Source organism: Carassius gibelio, chromosome B20 (assembly GCF_023724105.1).
Source record: "Carassius gibelio isolate Cgi1373 ecotype wild population from Czech Republic chromosome B20, carGib1.2-hapl.c, whole genome shotgun sequence".
In the NCBI taxonomy this organism is placed as follows: Eukaryota; Metazoa; Chordata; class Actinopteri; order Cypriniformes; family Cyprinidae; genus Carassius; species Carassius gibelio.
In genome coordinates, this window is record NC_068415.1 from 28942228 (window position 1) to 28962291 (window position 20064).

The 20064-nt window shown below is 40.0% G+C and overlaps 2 protein-coding genes across 2 annotated transcripts in view; both read left to right on the plus strand.

Moving 5' to 3' along the window:
- The window catches only part of LOC127983558 (adenylate cyclase type 1-like), a 13124-nt gene extending 10079 nt beyond the window's left edge, over positions 1–3045 (plus strand). Inside the window, exons 4-5 of the mRNA XM_052585746.1 lie at positions 2234–2510; positions 2824–3045. Coding sequence (XP_052441706.1) covers positions 2234–2510; positions 2824–3045 — 499 coding nt within the window. The remainder of the gene's footprint in view (positions 1–2233; positions 2511–2823) is intronic.
- An 8033-nt stretch (positions 3046–11078) lies between these two features.
- Positions 11079–20064, plus strand: part of LOC127984268 (B-cell scaffold protein with ankyrin repeats-like) — a 73896-nt gene continuing 64910 nt past the window's right edge. Inside the window, exons 1-2 of the mRNA XM_052586837.1 lie at positions 11079–11203; positions 12173–12568. Coding sequence (XP_052442797.1) covers positions 11191–11203; positions 12173–12568 — 409 coding nt within the window. The 5' untranslated portion in view covers positions 11079–11190. The remainder of the gene's footprint in view (positions 11204–12172; positions 12569–20064) is intronic.

Here is a 20064-nt window from a genome sequence, read left to right on the forward strand (position 1 = left end):
CATTGTTCGGTTCCGGCAACAGAGCCCCTGCAGCAGGGCAACTGGGCAACTGGGTGACAGTGAGGCAGCGTAGTCGTGGGTCAAAACACCGCTCTTCTGTTCAGATCAAAACATTAAACAGGTTCTTCCCACTCAGTGATGCACCCACTGAGAAACCTGATGAAAGTTATTGGTGATTCTATTTTACGGAACGTGAATATAGAGACACCAGCCACCATAATCAAATGTTTACCGGTAGCCAGAGCGCCTGACATCTTGGCAAATTTAAAAGTGCTGGCTAATCATAAATCTAAACATAAATACAGTAAGATTGTTATTCATGCCGGCTTTAATGATGTTCGACTTCGCCAGTCGGAGATCACTAAAAATAACTTGCAAGCACGATGTCAGACACTGTAATATTCTCTGGTCCCCTCCCTGCTTACCGTGGTGACGAGATGCATATGTAACCCATGTTAAAATATGACATAAATAATTAAAATGTTAATTAAAGTTAATTAAATGTAGCTAATTAAAAATATTAATACGACAATTTAATGTTAAGATTAAAAGTTTACCGACAGAAAATTCATGTCACTGCCCCTTTAAGGGACTAGTGACGCTAGCAGAGGAGAAATCGGAGAAAATGAGCTTTTTAATAAGCAGAGAAAAGAGTGAAAAAGTTGATTTTGCTGTTGAAAAAACAACTTACCTGGTCGGGAACTGACAGGGATTTTATGGGAACTAAGCCACACCAGTTTTGGTGAGTTTTTCAGTTGTTTTCTCACATTTTGCCATGAGGTACTTTTTTTTCTTTCCTCCTGTTTCTCCGGCGGAGAGCTAACGTTAAAACGTAGCTGTTTACAAAGAAATGCTTTGCCATAAACTTTTTACCAGTTAATATTTAAGGGTTATGGAAACTCTGAATGTTATAAATGTGAATGTATGCTTTGTAAATGAGAGATGTGTATGGTAGTTGTGTGAGGAATGGAGCCATGAGTTAAAAGAGATTTACACCATTTTTGATGTGAAAAAGCACCATAGCAGTAACGTTACAACTCAGAGACTGAAACATTCATTTGTGTAATTTGAGGATTTAAAAAGAGATTTATTGTGTTTATGACCTGTTACACAGGTCAGGTTTTTCTGCTTGGTTTGAAGCTTGGTCGGAGCGAAGATTGGTCTGCTGTTTGCACGTATGCACATGCACAGACGGGATTCAAGATGGCAAGCCAGACCCAGACTTTCAACTCATCTTCTCCATCGCATCATTGAGGAAATCTCCTGTATATGGTAGCTCGCTGCCAGAGTGGTAGGAGAATCAGGAATTGATTTTGAATTGAACTGGAAACCGATTGAACTATTATTTTTGGACTGAATCGAACTGAAACTTTTCATTGAACTGAATAATTGAACCCACATTTGGACTTGAACTTATGTTAAAGTGTCATACTTTTATTTTCATATTGAGTTCATTTGTTTGAATGTGATTTGAAATGCTTGTGGTCCACTTTGATTTGTTTGTGTAAACTGAAGGTATTTTCTTACCTGTAAAAAAAAAGGGAAAAAGAGTTAACTCGGGAAAAAATAGGAATTCTAAAATAAGTTCAACCTAGGAAAAGACCGGTCTAACTTAGATTAGCCTGACTAAATAACTTAGGTGAACTAAAGAACAAAAAGAAAGTGAAATACATTTTCATTTATTATACTTACCTCAATACGAAGAATCTGCAGGGTATTTTATTTTATTTTTATTTTTTTTGCTGTTTGTTTGTTTACTGTATATTCTATGTGTGTTTTGCATTCAGTAAATTGCCGGCCTTTTGTATTTAAAGCAACAGTCTCTTGTGTAATTATTATTATTATTATTTTTTTTGCTCCCCACTCCTTAGAACCTAGAACTGGTCCGGTGGCACTGTAAGTGGTGTGATCCCGGTGTTACAAACTTGCCGAGCCAGCCAAGAGTGGCTTAAAGCATTTAAAATTAGAAACCAGAGGCCGTATAGTATTGTTACCAGTGATTCATAATGGATGTTATTCAAAGGAGTAGTGTGAAAATCCCTAACTCGGTTATAGTTAGTGGTATAGCTGGTACAGAAACTGATGAGGAACTATACGATTTCCTTAAACAATATGGTTCCATTCAAAGGGTAGTTCCAGTAGATTTCGTTGAGCCAGTTTCAGAAAAACAGGTTGTAGTAGAGTATGTATATGGTACAGCTATGCAGTCTCTCTTACCTTCTTTGCCACACAGACTCAACAGTAAGACCCAGACTGATGTCACTTATCACATTAGAGCCTTAGCCAGTGTCTACACACCTGTAGCTAGCAAAACAGCTACACAGACTTACCTCTCAGAGTTAAAGGATATTGCAAAACATACTGGCAAAGACTTTACAGCTGTCCTCAGAGAAGAGCTCTCCATCATCAGTGAGAGTGTCGATCTAGATCAATCCGAAACCCAAGATGAAGATATAGAACAGAACTCACCTGATTTTCCAGGGCAATATGGCCCTGAGAACGCTGCACAAGTAAGCCCCCTACTTAGTACGGCCACGGGGCAGCATGTTCAACATCATTGGTCTCCACCACCATCTAGAGAAAAGACACAGCCTGCTCTGAAACGTTCTGATGTCAACCCACCTGACATACAAAAAGTAATTGCATACTTCTTTGAGACTCAGACCCTTCTCTGGGCGGTTCCCACGATCCAACAATGAAGTGGATTATGAGACATGGCATTCCAATGTGGAACTTCTCCTTAAAGACACAACACAGTCTGATCTTTACAGGTCACGGAAGCTTCTTGAAAGTCTCTTATCACCTGCTATCGATATTGTGAAGCACCTGACACCTGAATCTCCTCTTAAAGCATACTTGGAAATCTTGGACTCCGCTTTTGGCACTGTCGAGGACGGAGATGACCTCTTCGCAAAGTATCTTAACACAATGCAAGATAACAGTGAGAAACCCTCAGCTTATCTACAACGGCTGCAGGTGATGCTGAACACCTTGACCGGCATCTTCTCAAACAGTTTGTCAGAGGCTGCTGGGACAACCTCTTGATAGCTGAACTCCAGCTAGAACAAAAGAAACAAAACCCACCTACCTTTGCTGAACTTCTCCTGCTACTACGCACAGCAGAAGATAAGCATACTTCCAAAGCATCCCGCATGAAACGGCACTTCAATATTGCAAAGCCAAGAGTGTCGTCTTATTATCAAGGTATTTATGTGCAGAGTGAAGAAGACTGCAATCCATCTCAGCCAGCGCTTGATCACAGGTCCGAAATCCAAGACCTAAAGAAACAAATAGCTGATTTACAGTCCCAGCTCACACGTATCACACAGAAAGATGGTAGAAAGGCTAAATCAGCTGCCAAACCAGTAGCTCCCCAAACAGCTATCACTCCGGCATCTCAAAGGCTGCACCACAGCCGAGATGTAAACAACAACACAAGCAATAGACCAAAGCCCTGGTATTGCTCTAGATGTGGAGAGGACGGACACATTAAGCCTCAGTGTGAAAATGAGCCGAACCCATCTCTCGTAGCTGAAAATAGGAAGCAGCTAAGAGAAAAGCAGTTAGCATGGGATATGGCAAATGGCGCTTCAAAGCCTGATCATTTAAACTAGACCCAGTTCCGGTTGTGGGACAAACGGGGACTGGAACACAGACAAAGTGTCCCAAAAAGAAGCTGCACAGAGCCCGTGTGTACTCTCACACACAAAAACAGACAGTGACCCTGCCAAAAGGGCTGATTGGAGCCAAGTGCACTGCACAAGTGACCATAGATGACAAAGACTGCAGATGCCTGTTGGATTCAGGCTCTCAAGTAACAACGATCCCCAACTCTTTCTATCTAGAAAACCTGTCTCACTTACCTATGAATTCCTTGAATGACCTGCTTGAGGTGGAAGGAGCCATCGGTCAAAGTGTTCCTTACCTTGGCTATGTTGAGGCCACCATCAGATTCCCAAAGAGCTTGCTTGGAGCGGACACTGAGGTGCCCACACTAGTTTTGGTTGTACCTGACATGCGCTCCACCTTGTCATCAGTGCTTATAGGCACAAATACTTTGGATGTTCTTTATGAAAAGTATGCAGATATTGCACCTCAGAACTGAGTCTCTTCCTTACGGATACAAAGTTGTCTTAAAGACCCTTGAAATCAGGAAAAGGCAGTCTGTTGATTCCAGTCTAGGAGAGGCGAGGCTTCATAGTAGGGACTTTGAGACTATTGCAGCTGGACAGACCAAAGTCCTTGAAGGATCAGTGAGCCGCAGGACAACTGATGTTGAAAAATGGGTGATGGTAGAGTCATCAAAGTCATCTTCCCTGCCAGGTGGCATTCTGGTGACAGATAGCTTGGTAAGCCTTACACCAAAACTATCACGCTGCATACCAGTCATGCTCAAGAATGAGTCACATAGCAGAGATACACGCTGTCAAGAGCGTTCAATCAATTAAGAACCCTGACCCAGACCTTCCCACAAAACCTGACCAAAAATTAAATCTCAACCTTGACTTCACTGACTCTCCTGTACCCAATGAGTGGAAAGAGAGGATAACTGAGAAATTAAGTTCCATGCCGGAGGTATTTGCACTGCACGAGCTTGATTTTGGTCGCACTGACAAAATAAAACACCATACAACCCTCAATGACGAGACAACATTCAAACATAGACCAAGACCTATACACCCTCAAGATATAGAGGCTGTGCGTAACCATCTCCAGCAACTCCTGGATGCAGAAGTCATCCGTGAATCGGAATCACCCTTCTCCTCGCCGATTGTTGTCGTCAGGAAAAAGAATGGCGACGTCAGACTCTGCATAGACTACAGAAAGTTGAACGCCCAAACAGTAAAAGATTCATATGCCTTACCTGATCTTGAGGAGTCATTCTCGGCGTTGACTGGGTCCAGGTGGTTCTCAGTGCTCGATCTTAAATCAGGATTCTATCAAATAGAGATGGAGGAAGCAGACAAACAAAAACCGCATTCGTCTGCCCACTAGGATTATTCGAGTTCAACAGGATGCCTCAGGGGATAACTAACGCCCCTAGCACATTCCAGAGGCTTATGGAGCGCTGTATGGGAGAGTTGAACTTGAAGCAAGCCCTAGTTTTTCTTGATGAAAAGACTACTCACAGATTGTGAAGCCACTCAACGAGCTCACTGCTGGCTATCTGCCACTGAGAAAGCACAGTAAAACCACAGAGAACCGTGAGAAATACTACAACCCAAAGGACCTCTTTGGTGACAGATGGACGCCTGCTTGTCAGGCAGCGTTCGACACCATAATTGAAAAACTGACAACAGCACCCATCCTCGGGTTTGCTGATCCCAAGCTCCCCTACATATTACACACAGATGCGAGCACCTCGGGACTTGGTGCTGCCCTTTACCAGGAGCAAGAGGGACAGAAGCGAGTTGTTGCCTATGCAAGTCGAGGTCTGTCGAAATGTGAGTCCAGGTATCCTGCGCACAAATTAGAATTCCTTGCCCTTAAATGGGCAGTGACAGAGAAATTCCAGGATTACCTATACGGGAATACATTCCTTGCTGTCACCGATAGCAATCCATTAACTTATATTCTTACCTCTGCTAAGCTCGACGTCACAAGTTATAGATGGTTAGCCGCTCTGTCGACATTTGATTTCCAGCTACAATACAGAGCCGGTAAGCAAAATCAAGACGCAGACTGGCTGTCCAGGCGTCCCCACGGCAGATTACCTGATGACATATCATCGCAAAAAGAGTTGGAGAGGATACAACAATTCACAAAAAGACACTTGTCAGAGGCTGATTATGCACACCTAGACGAAAACACAATCAAAGCTATCTGTGAGAAGCATTTGGTTCGCCAAGTGGTCAACAATCACTCTGGGGAAGCATCACCCAACACCACCTTGGTTGTGTCACTTGCCCACCATCCAAAGGCTCCCCCTCACGGACACCAGCTAAGTTAAGAGATAAGCAAAATGCTGATCCCTGTATCCGTGAAGTACTCAGGCAAGTGGAGTTAAAAGCGAAACCCCCACCATCCTTGAGGAAGGAACTTCCTGAGCTTGGTCTCTTATTAAGAGAGTGGGACAAACTTATAGTCTTAGATGGTGTCTTGTATCGCAAGCGGCAAGAGGGTGCTCAGACTCACTACCAGCTATTGCTCCCCGAAGTCCTGAGATCCTTAGTCCTCAAGAGTCTCCATGACGACATGGGCCACATGGGTGCAGAGCGCACCCTAGATCTCGTCCGGAAGCGTTTCTATTGGCCCAAAATGTCAGCCGAGGTGGAAACTAAGGTCAAAACCTGCAACCGCTGCATACGACGTAAGACTATGCCCGAGAAAGCCGCACCACTCATCAACATCATCGCTACAAGACCACTCGAACTTGTGTGCATGGATTTTCTCAGTGTGGAGCCGGACTCCAGTAACACCAAAGACATTCTGGTCATTACCGACCATTTTACAAAATATGCAGTGGCCGTCCCCACCCCGAATCAGAAAGCCAAGACAGTGGCCAAGAGCCTGTGGGACCACTTTTTCATCCATTATGGCATCCCTGAAAAACTCCACAGTGACCAAGGTCCCGACTTTGAGTCCCGAACAATAAAAGAACTGTGTGAGCTTATTGGCACTCAAAAGATAAGAACCACCCCTTACCATCCGAGAGGGAATCCTGTAGAACGTTTCAACAAGACCCTGCTCAACATGTTGGGGACCCTCAAGAATCAGAAAAAGAGTCACTGGCGGGATTACGTCAAACCATTAGTACGCGCTTATAATTGTACTGAAAATGAGACAACTGGTTTTACACCTTACAAGTTAATGTTCGGGCGTCAGCCAAGATTGCCAGTTGACCTAGCCTTTGGCCTACCAGTCAATCACCATCCAGGCTCACACTCGCAATATGTTCGCAACCTGAAATCTCAACTTGAAGACAGTTACAAAATAGCAACTGAGAATGCTAAAAAGACAGCCAGTCGCAACAAAGCGAGGTTTGACAAGCATGTTGTTGACTCCACCTTGAAGGAAGGCGACAGAGTCTTGGATCGAAACGTCCGCCTTAGAGGCAAGCACAAGCTAGCCGACAGGTGGGAATCCGATGTGTATGTTGTCCAGAGACAATTTGGAGATGTCCCAGTATATGTTGTGAGGCCTGAGACAAGAGATGGTCCACAAAGAACTCTTCATCGTGACCTCCTGCTACCGTGCGGTTTCCTTCCTGTGACCTTGATCGAAAGTGAAACTTACCCATCAATGGCAGTGAGAAGACCAAGAACTTGACAACATCCTAAAAATGACATTTCAGATGGAGCTGATGGGGATGAATCACTATGATAGACACAGAAACCTAAGAGTGGAAATACTGGGTTTTGACCCGATCCCTGAACCCATAGAACACTTACCAGAAAGGATTGAACCGGAACCCTCCAAAAAGTTTGCTGCTGTTAAGCAAGATCCTTCAGACATAGCCAAAGCTTTTCCTGAGGATGTTCCAGTAGAGACTTGTGATATGAACTTACCTGATCCTGCAGACTGTGACTTACCTGATCCTGGAAATAATGACTTACCTGACACTGAAGAAAGCAGCACAACCGCTGAACAGGAAACTGAAAACCTACCTGAGGAAGACCTGGATAATGTCCATCTTTCTACTCAACCTGTTCAGGAGGGCATAGAAAACACAAGTGTTATGGAACAAACTGACATCCAGGCACAAGGTGACTGTTCTAGAAGACCTATCAGAGAGAGAAAAGCAACTAAAAGACTGACTTACCCTGAGCTAGGGAACCTGTTGGTTACAATAGTTCAGTCCTTATTTCAAACCTTGAGTGATGTGTTTACAGATTCCCTTAAAGAGCCTAGCTTTCCAAAACCCCCTAGTGTTATGACAGTATAGATTCAGAATGCACAGGGACGTGCATTACGTAAAGAGGGGAGGATGTAACCCATGTTAAAATATGACATAATTAAAATGCTAATTAAAGTTAATTAAATGTAGTTAATTAAAAATATTAATACGACAATTTAATGTTAAGATTAAAAGTATACCGACAGAAAATTCATGTCACTGCCCCTTTAAGGGACTAGTGACGCTAGATACAGCACTTCAGTGACGTTGCAGCAGAGGAGAAATCGGAGAGAATGAGCTGTGTTTAATAAGCAGAGAAAAGAGTGAAAAAGTTGATTTTGTTGTTGAAAAAACATAACTTGCCTGGTCGGGAACTGACAGGGATTTTATGGGAACTAAGCCACACCAGTTTTGGTGAGTTTTTCAGTTGTTTTCTCACATTTTGCCATGAGGTACTTTTTTTTTCTTTCCAATTGTTTCTCCGGCGGAGAGCTAACGTTAAAACGTAGCTGTTTACATAGAAATGTTTGGTCATAAACTGTTTACCAGTTAATATTTTAGGGTTATGGAAACTCTGAATGTTATAAATGTGAATGTATGCTTTGTAAATGAGAGATGTGTATGGTAGTTGTGTGAGGAATGGAGCCGTGAGTTAAAAGAAATCGCTCCGCCACCATTTTTGATGTGAAAAAGCACCGTAGCAGTAACGTTACAACTCAGAGACTGAAACATTCATTTGTTTAATTTGAGGATTTAAAAAGAGATTTATTGTGTTTATGACTTGTTACACAGGTCAGGTTTTTCTGCTTGGTTTGAAGCTTGGTCGGAGCGAAGATTGGTCTGCTGTTTGCACGTATGCACATGCACAGACGGGATTCAAGATGGCGAGCCAGACCCAGACTTTCAACTCATCTTCTCCATCGCATCAGTGAGGAAATCTCCTGTATATGGTAGCCAGGGGGCAAGGAACTCGACCGGAAGTTGAAGTCGGGTGGGGGCTGCCATCTTTTAGCAGAACTTCACTTGCGTTAGCATTCCCATTGACTCCCATTCATTTTGGGCGTCACTTTGACAGCGAATATCTTTACATCTGAGGCGTTTAAAGACTCCGTTTGTCCATTATTTATTTCTAAAGATACACGACAATGTATAAAGGGCTCCATTACCTTCTTTGTTACATTATGGCCCCGTATAAACAGTTTTTGTAAAAAATAGGCTAACAATTGCGTCATAACCACTCGTCTCTCTATCGCATTACCGTACAGACAGGAGGAGAAGCTCGCAGGCAATTAACTTAATATGGCGTACTGGCATTACATTTTAAAAGACTATACAAAATAATTAATCAGAATACTTACTCCTGCTCACTCACGACAAAGAACTCCCCGCTCAAGCTCGCCGTCTCTGCAAGATTAACGGTGGCAGTTTGCACGCACAGCCACTTAGAAGATTTACATCTGTCAGACAGGTTGCTGACGTCGTCAAGCTTCATTTGAGTCTGCGCGTCAGAAACAGAATGGGCAAAAATGGGCTTCACTTGTCTCAATTGAGTTCCAATGGGGTCGCTGTGTCCATTTCTTTTACTGTCTATGATGGTAGCTCGCTGCCAGAGTGGTAGGAGAATCAGGAATTGATTTTGAATTGAACTGGAAACCGATTGAACTATTATTTTTGGACTGAATCGAACGGAAACTTTTCATTGAACTGAATAATTGAACCCACATTTGGACTTGAACTTATGTTAAAGTGTCATACTTTTATTTTCATATTGAGTTCATATGTTTGAATGTGATTTGAAATGCTTGTGGTCCACTTTGATTTGTTTGTGTAAACTGAAGGTATTTTCTTACCTGTAAAAGAAAGGGAAAAAGAGTTAACTCAGGAAAAAATAGGAATTCTAAAATAAGTTCAACCTAGGAAAAGACCGGTCTAACTTAGATTAGCCTGACTAAATAACTTAGGTGAACTAAAGAACAAAAAGAAAGTGAAATACATTTTCATTTATTATACTTACCTCAATACGAAGAATCTGCAGGTTATTTTATTTTATTTTATTTATTATTTTTTTTTGCTGTTTGTTTGTTTACTGTATATTCTATGTGTGTTTTGCATTCAGTCAATTGCCGGCCTTTTGTATTTAAAGCAACGGTCTCTGGTGTAATTATTATTATTTTTATTTTTTTTTGCTCCCCACTCCTTAGAACTTAGAACTGGTCCGGTGGCACTGTAAGTGGTGTGATCCCGGTGTTAAACATAGCAGATTGTCATCACTCAATGGCTGGATGTCTAAGTGGTGCCCACAGAATAACATAGGTTTCATAGATAATTGGACCAGCTTTTGGGGCAGACCTGATCTGTTGAAAAGAGATGGTCTTCATCCCTCCTGGGGTGGCGTCACTCTTCTCTCTAGAAATATGGCAAATAGTCTTAGTGTTTATACTTGACTAACTGGGGCCCAGGTCAGGAAGCAGACAGACTGGCTAAACCGACCGTCTGCTAGCTGCCTCCCATCACAGAGGTCAGTTAATTCTCAGCACATAGAGACTCTTTCACCTAGATATCACACTATAGAGACTGTGTCTGTTCCCCAAACTAGAAATGGCAAAAAATGTCCAAGCCAAGTTAAGATTGACAATTTAATTGAGGTTCAACAAATACAAAACAGAAGCAATATGGATAAACAAATGATAAAGCTTGGCTTATTGAGTATCAGATCCCTTTCTACGAAAACACTTTTTGCAATGTGTAATTTCTTTGCATCTCCTTTCGAATACAACATTCAAATTACTAGACAAAAAAATTATATCCTGAGAAAAGTGTATTTTGAGGGGTATACCGCCATTGACCTCCATTCATTCTGCACTCGTCCTGTGAGCGCCCTCATATGGAATCAGAGTGGAACTGCAACCAGTTCAGAAGCCGGAAGTGTAGTGAGAGTGAAACTTCTCACCATATTAGACATTATCTGCTTTGGGACAGTTTACGCCGTGATGCTGTGACACAATCACACTTCACATCCGCACTTCGGAGTCCATGCGCTTAAGTTTGGGACACACCAATTGTCTGCAAAAAGCCCACAAGACAACCCCCCCCACCCCTTCTTTCCGTCTATCATTAAACTTTTTTTCCAAAGCTCTATAAAATATTAAAATATAACTTCTTAAACTTCACTTCCCATATTTAAATAAATATGCATGTAAAGGGAAATATTCACCATTCAGACACTGGTGCCTCCATGACACGGAAACTAGTAGACCGTGGAGAGATTGGTCAGAGTGTACAAAGTGCTGTTGTCTGATCAAACATCTTCCCTGTCAGTACATAGCAGCACACATCAGTAGAGAGACAGAGACATGAGCAATTCATGTAAGTTTACCTTTGTTTCTTTTAGTTTTGAGTCTTTAACTTAGTTGTTCAGTTAATTTGCCACTGAAACTTAAAAAAAATATGTTGTAAATGTTTACTCACAAGATGTTTTGTACAACTAAAGAATAAATGTGACGTTTGCTTTAACTGAAGATATTTGTAAATTTTGATATAGCTGAAACCAAGTATAAATAGTTCAAATTAAACAGCTTCACTACGCATTCCCAAATCTAAGTGCAGTTTGCATATAAGTAAATTTTAAAAGTTGATTACATCTTAAATGTTATTATATTAAAACCGTGGAATCTAACTCTATCTTAAATGTCTAAGTGAGTTACAAAATGGCTCATAGTTAAATAATATATCATATATTATAATAATATTTATATAACAGAAACTAAATGAAGTTATTTTAACTTTAAAAAAATTCAGAAGAAAAAAAAAAATAGGAAGAAATGTAAAACAAAATGTAAGTGGTCCTTTCCATGGCAACACTTGGCACTGGGCAGTTAATAGGTTGTTCTGAGCGTTTACAATTGAGCCAACACCCATGTCACCCAAAGCTTGTTGATGAGATATGGCTTGTACATTTTTGCTATACAGTTGCTAGGGTTTGGCAAGATGCCAAGCTGCCAGTGTGATACTTCCAGAGTGCTTGGTTGACTGAATTAAATGAGCCCATCCTTGTTTCAATATGGGCACTATGGGCCCCAAGTGATACCAGACCTCTCCTCTATAAGAATTTGACAAACTGTTCATTACAATGTGACAAACAGTGTGGGATGAGTTATGCACTGAAGTTTTGTCTCGGAAAAAGTAGGCTATAGTACACCACTAAGTTGAACAGAAATCCCAATATGATGGTATATTTTACATAAAAACAAGTAAAAAATAAACTTAGAATTTAATTGAATATTTCTTTACATATGTAACAAAAATGGTAAAATTATTGAAATTTACCATTTTTAGCTGAAGATCTCCTGATCATCTATGAGGCAGAGGCCGAGCAGTGGGCATCATACCTGCACTTCCATCTGGTAGGGCCAATTCCTGAGGCTGGCATCTGTTGTTATGATATTGCTTTGGTGACAAGTCGCCAGGATGACTTCCTGCGACTTAGTGGATACAAATGTAAGCTGCTTATCCTGTCGCGTGGCATGCTGGAGGGGCTATGCCAGCTCCGGCGGTACTTTCTGAATCGTGTATTACGACCAGAGACAAGTGTGGTGATTCTCTTATGTGGAGTGGAAAGCTTGGATCCTCTGCTAGAGCTGGTTCCACTAAAGAGAGAGCAGTGTCTCCAAATCTCCAGCGAGCAGGAGCCCCGGGACTATCAACTTGCTGTGGCAGAGATTGTTCACAAAGGTAAGAAAGTTTGGGAAGTTTTGGAATTGGGTTGACAACAAAAAACAAAAATGTAGATTTGATACATAACATATACATTACATAACATTTAACATTTAAATAAGTTTCAGTAACACTGTATTCCCTTAAAGTTTATTATTATTATTATTATTTTACAATTCCATTCTAAATATGTGCATGCACTTGTACTCTTTATACATTACACATATATAATTTATTGTAATTTTATCTATACTATATTTAGTCTTTACAGAAAATATATTTATTTTAGACTGGAAAAAAACAAGCCACAAAGTGCATTTTGTAATATATATTGACATTTGAAGGTAAAACCTATATATACATATGTGTGAGTGTGTGTTTGTGTGTGTGTGTGTGTGTGTGTATGTGTGTGTGTCCAATCATGTACCAAGCCAAAAACAAGCCTTTTACCTTAGCCAGTTCTTCTGGAATTTTCAGTTGACTGACTCTATAGAAGTTAAACATGAGATAGAATTTGTTTTGGGTATATGGATAACAGGCAGTCTTTGTTCTGATTAATCAATTGTTTGTTCCAAAGCAAATGGTTTTGGCTGAGGGCAAAGTTTCATAACTTTTACATTTTTAGACCAACCAACCAACCAACAAACGCATTGACCAGTGAGAAATCCCCATAACCTTTGAAAGGATACTACAACAAAGATATCAATTGGACATTCAAACTAATGTTTTATTATGAATATGAGATTGACCTGAAGAACAAATGCTTAATAAGATGCAGTTAATCATACTCGCAGTCGATTCCTCTCATAATGTTCTATGCCAGGGGTGTCTAAACTAGCTCCTAGCAAATTAATGGCAAATTAAATTTTTATGCCATTTATTATTAATATTATTTATTTTTTTTATTAAACTGTACATATCTTTGTGTGTGTGTTCACAATTTTTAAAAGTGTCATTGGATGCCCATTTTCCACAAGTTGATGTGATTCTTTAGGGTCTTAATGAAAAGTCTTTAACATAGTTTGGTTAAAATTTCTCACTGGTAGCATAAAACACACTTTTAACCCTGTCAAAAACAGCTCTTTTCAGAGAGAGACGTTTTGTAGCATTTTTCTTTACATGCAAATAAGCTCTGTTGTCCCGGCCCTCTCTCTTCCGAGCCGGTCTCTGAGTGACTGTTTATTCATAGGGGAACTTTCTAATTAGCACATTATTAGGAAAGGCAATTTGCAAAGATTAATTATAAAACCTTATACTCAATTCTTCTGTTGGTGAAGCTGGTTCACAAATGATTCATGCAAACACATTTAGGTAGATCCGGCTCCTCAGATGTCAGGAGTAAATAACAACTGCTATGTCAGTCGCTTAGGAGAAGTTCTTGTCTACATCTTCTCCAGTGGCCAAACAATGGTGGACTGATGATAGGGTGGGTCTAAGCTAAGACACCAGTCCAGTCTGTGCTGAAATGCCACTGTCAATCAATCTATCATGGGTGGGGCCTGCCTGTGTTACATCACATAGAAAAGCATCTGAGATCGGCTCGAGATGCTTCTTATTTATTTACATAACCTTGTTGTCGGGCTGTTGTAAAAAAAAATTATATCACACTCACAGCCATGTGATTTGAACTATGCCCAGGAACTGACATGGTTAGTTCATTTAGTTTTGTTGTGGCCACGACATTATAACTTGTGGGAACATAATATGTCGTGGCCACAAGATATACATCATGCTGATATACTTAAGTCAAGTCAAGTCACCTTTATTTATATAGCGCTTTAAACAAAATACATTGCGTCAAAGCAACTGAACAACATTAATTAGGAGAACAATTCATTAGGTGTCAATATTGCAAAATGATAGTTAAATGCAGTTCATCATTGAATTCAGTCATGTCATCTCTGTTCTGTTTTAATAGTGTCTGTGCATTTATTTCCAATCAAGTCAACAATATCGCTGTAGATGAAGTGACCCCAACTAAGCCAGAGGCGACAGCGGCAAGGAACAGAAACTCCATCGGTGACAGAATGGAGAAAAAAACCTTGGGATAAACCAGGCTCAGTTGGGGGGCCAGTTCTCCTCTGACCAGACGAAACCAGTAGTTCAATTCCAGGCTGCAGCAAAGTCAGATTGTGCAGAAGAATCATATGTTTCCTGTGGTCTTGTCCTGGTGGTCCTTTGAGACAAGGTATTTACAGGGGATCTGTATTTGGGGCTCTAGTTGTCCTGGTTTCCACTGTCTTTCAGGGCTGTAGAGGTCCTTTCACCATGATCCACCATCTGGTCTGGATACGTACTGGATCTGGTGGCTACGGTGAACTTGGAATAAGAGAGAAACAGACTAATATTAGCGTAGATGCCAATCTTCTAATGATGTAGTAAGTACATCGGGTGTTATGGGAAGTGTTCCCGGTTCTGGCTTACCTAATTAATGTAGCCTAAAAATCCTTTAATGAATTTGGATATTAAAAGCATATTAGTATGTTATGTGTAAGCCAGGTTAAAGAGATGGGTCTTAAATATAGATTTAAACTGCAAGAGTGTGTCTGCCGCCCGAACAATGTTAGGTAGGTTATTCCAGAGTTTAGGCGCCAAATAGGAAAAGGATCTGCCGCCCGCAGTTGATTTTGATATTCTAGGTATTATTAATTATCAAATTGCCTGAGATTTGAGAATGTAGCTGATGTAGAGGATTATAATGTAAAATGAGCTCATTCAAATACTGAGGTGCTAAACCATTCAGGGCTTTTTAAGTAGTAATCAATATTTTTAAATCTATACGATGTTTGATAGGGAGCCAGTGCAGTGTTGACAGGACCGGGCTAATATGGTCATACTTCCTGCTTTCTGGTTCCATTAGTTTTTCAAATTGGTGTGTTTCACCGGGCCGCAAAGAAATATAGAGCTGAGTATATAGAGCTGAGTATATAGAGTATATATAGCTGAGTATATAGAGCTGAGAAATATAGAGCTGAGCATAACAGTGAAAGCTAACACCATGTTTCCTGATGATATCTCCCAAGGGTAACATATAAAGCGTGAAGAGTAGCGGCCCTAGTACTGAGCCTAGAGGAACTCCATACTGCACTTGTGATCAATATGATACATCTTCATTCACTGATACGAACTGATGGCGGTCATATGAGTACGATTTAAACCATGCTAATGCAATTCCATTAATGCCAACAAAGTCTTCAAGTCTATGCAAAAGAATGTTGTGGTCAAATGTGTCAAACGCAGCACTAAGATCCAATAAAACTAATAGAGAGATACAACCACAATCAGATGATAAGAGCAGATCATTTGTAACTCTAAGGACAGAAGTCTCAGTACTATGATACAGTCTAAATCCTGACTGGAAATCCTCACATATATCATTTTTCTCTAAGAAGGAATATAATTGTGAGAATATCACCTTTTCTAGTATCTTGGACAGAAAAGGGGGATTTTCTGTAAGGTAGGTTACTTTAATGCCAAGCAAAACGAAATAACCTCTAGTTTTGTTTTCCTCCAGCTGCGCTCCATTTTTCGGGCTGCTCTCTTTAGGGTGCGAGTATGCTCATTATGCCATGGTGTCATACTGGTTTCTTTAACCTTCCTTAGGCGTAAAGGAGCAACTGTATTTAAAATGCTAGAAAAGAGAGTCCATACTTGTAACAAGAAGTAGCATTTACAATTTTGGCTATATGAAGTTTGCACAAAACTAAATAATGATCTAAGATATCATCACTTGGCTGCATAATTTCAACACCATCAACATCAATTCCATGTGACAGTATTAAATCTAGAGTATGATTTCGACAATGAGTAGGTCCTGAAACGTGTTGTCTAACCCCAATATAGTTCAGAATGTCTATAAATGCTGATCCCAATGCATCTTTTTCATTATCAACATGGATATTAAAATCACCAACTATTAAAACATTATATGCAGCCTGAACTAACTCGGATGTAAAATCACCAAACTTTTTAATAAAGTCTGTATGTGCCCTGGTGGCATGTATACAGTAGCCAGTACAAACATAACGGGATTTATCATTAACATTTGTTTCTCTAAATAATGTTATATGAAGCACCATTACAAACGAGTTATACTTGAAGCCTGCCCTCTGAGAAATCCTGAAAACGTTGTTATAAATTGAAGCAAACCCTCCCCCTTTGCCTTTGCTCATGTTTATAACAGTAATCTTGGTGAGGTGGACTCATTTAAAATAATGTAAACATAAGGTTTTAGCCAAGTTTCGGTCAAACAGAGCACATCTAGATTATGATCAGTGATCATATTATTTACAAAAAGTGTTTTCGTAGAAATTAAATATGCCAAGCTTTATCATTTGTTTATCTGTATTGCATCTGTTTTTTATTTGTTGAACCTCAATTAAATTGTTAATCTTAACTTGGTTTGGACGTTTTTTGTATTTTCTAGTTCAGGGAACAGACACAGTCTCTATAGTGTGATATCTAGGTGAAAGAGTCTCTATGTGCTGAGAATTAGCTGACCTCTGTGACGTGAGGCAGCTATCAGACGGTCGTTTAGCCAGTCTGTCTGCTTCCTGACCTGGGCCCCAGTTAGTCAAGTATAAACACTAAGACTATTTGCCATATTTATAGAGAGAAGAGTGGTGCCTATAGAGAGAAGAGTGGATCTCTTTTCAACAGGTCAAGTCTGCCCCAAAAGCTTGTCCAATTGTCTATGAAACCTATGTTATTCTGTGGGCACCACTTAGACATTCCAGCCATTGAGTGATGACAATCTGCTATTCATCTCGTCACCACGGTAAGCAGGGAGGGGACCAGAGCTTATTACAGTGTCTGACAACATGCTTGCAATTTCACACACCTCTTTAATGTTATTTTTAGTGATCTCCGACTGGCGAAGTTATTAGCGCCGGCATGATTAACAATCTTACTGTATTTACGTTTAGCATTAGCCAGCACTTTTAAATTAGCCAAGATGTCAGGCGCTCTGGCTCCTGGTAAACATTTGACTATGGTGGCTGGGGTCTCTATATTCACGTTCCGTACAATAGAATCACCAATAACTAGAGCACTTTCATCAGGTTTCTCAGTGGGTGCATCACTGAGTGGGGGGAACCTGTTTAATGTTTTGATCGGAACAGAAGAGCAGTGTTTTGACCCACAACTACACTGCCTCACTGTCACCCAGTTACCCTGCTGCAGGGGCTCTGTTGCCAGAACCGAACAATGTACAGGAATCCCTGAGTCTCTAATTCTGAAATCTTCTCTGTCAGCCTAACTATTTCCCTGCATTTATCACATGTAAATCCATCATCTGTGACAGAGATAGATAAACTGTACATGTGACAAGAGGTGCAAATAACAATAGAAGGAGAAGCCATTACTCACTGTACTTGATGAAATATTCTTACCACAGTTGTTTGATGAACTTGTGAAAAACTGGAGCGAGAGAGAGGAGAGGAGAAAAGAAAACAGCGATAGGTTCGAATGAAAACACTAATGACAAGCTAAGGAGTGATAACGCTTTGCAGGTGTATTGCACTCACGGATATAAAATAAAAGTGAACGATCAACATTAATCTGATAAGACTGATCGATAATATCAGAAATATGGTGTGAATTAAGTTATATTTTATCACTTTAAAAAACAGAGAGTGATAGTAAGATAAAGATTCTAGAGAAAAATAAAATAAAAACAGCTACACGGAGCAAATTTGTGAATTTGGTGTAATGGAATGCGTTCATGTGATTTAAGGTAAAAAAAAAAAAAAATTTAATTATTTTCCACATAATCTAAAGCACTAACTTACTGGTTGCCACAAGGGCTACCACCATTGTGCCTTAAATTAAGCCCAGATTGCCCCAGCTGGGCTCACTACCTATAGTATATGGTAGGGCTGTCAACGAATATTCTAAACATTTACATTCTAAATGTATTCGAATAGTTTTAAAAAAACTAATTTCGAAGGTGAAAATTAATATTCGAATAAAAAAAAAATGAGGAAAAAAAGGCCCGCGGTAATAGAGGCGTGGTTGTCTGCAAGTTGACGCGTCTTCATGGAAGATGCCAGCAAGTGCAGAGCCCAACTCGACCGCAGCAGAGAAAATGAGGTAAAATTGTTGACCCGCGAGATAAAGTTGTATGCAAGCTATTTAAGACCACTAGCAACATGAGGTCACATCTCAAAAATGTGCACCCAAATGAGCATGGCATAATGTGTGGAACTCCAGCTAAACAGTCACGTCTTGACACTTCGCCCGCCGTAAGCTCTTTGTCTGCAACACGACAAGAGGCCATTACGGATAAAATAATATCGTTCATTTGTAAGGACATGAGACCGATCAGTATCGCGGATGGGGCTCGCTTTGGGGAATTCTGTCAAGCAATGGATCCGGGGTTTGATTATTTATCGTTTCATATAAAGGAAATGTTCCATGTTTACCACAGCACAGCTCGCTCGGAGCATTCAATGCCAGTTCTATATGCTGTAAAACTTCAATTAATATTAATAATATTTGTTTCAATCACTGAATGAAGCCTGCTATATTTGGGACAACAGTCGTGACCTTAAATTGCATGCACAAAAATTTGTTTGTTCATTTAAACCATTATGCGCAGAAAACGTGAGGGTGAGAGAGCGTGAGGTCTGCAGTCTTAGCCATTAGTTGATTTCCTTGTTTTTGTGTAGGTAATACATTGTCATATATGTTTAAACTTAAATAGACTATCTATACAAGTAGTTATGTCTCTTTGTATTATTTTGGCCTGTTATTGAGGTAATGCGCGTCATTGACAACATGCGCAACCAGATGTTCGAATAGTTCAAAAATTCGTATATTTTTTAGAGGGAATATTCGAACGTCATTTTTGAGCAATTTTGACAGCCCTAGTATATAGTGTAGTAAAAATTTATAAAATGTATATTTACTTCATACATCTCACAAGTCAAGGTTCTATCATTTGAACTCTCATAAAGGAATCTTCAGTGACTGAATGTTACTGTTTTTATGTGGTATGATGGTGTTTTTTTGTGGCATTCAGAAACCCTGATGTACAAGGATGTCTAATTTAACAATAGTTAGAGAAAGACTTATAGTGAATTGTCCAAGTAAGCTCACAGTGAATTACACCCTGGTGGTATTAAATTGGCCCATTAAGGATTTTTTGAAAATTACCTTTCATGTAGTGTGTAACACAGCTCTAAGTGAATGAAAACATCTTGGCAAGTTTTAAAGGGGTCATATGATGTTGCAAAAAAAAAAAAAGTGTATTTGGTGTAATGCCAAATACACAAGTTTATGTGATTTTAAGGTAAAAAAAAAAAAAAAAAAATTCCACGTAATGTACATTTATTGTTGCTCCTCTTTGCTCCACCTTTCTGAAACACATCGATTTTTACAAAGCTCATCATTCTGAAAAGCGAGGTGTACGCTGATTTGGCAGCTATCCAGTGCGTTGTGACTGGATCAAGCATGTAATGGAAATGTTAAGTACCTTAACACACTATGATACTGTCTCCCAGCAGCATGAGACA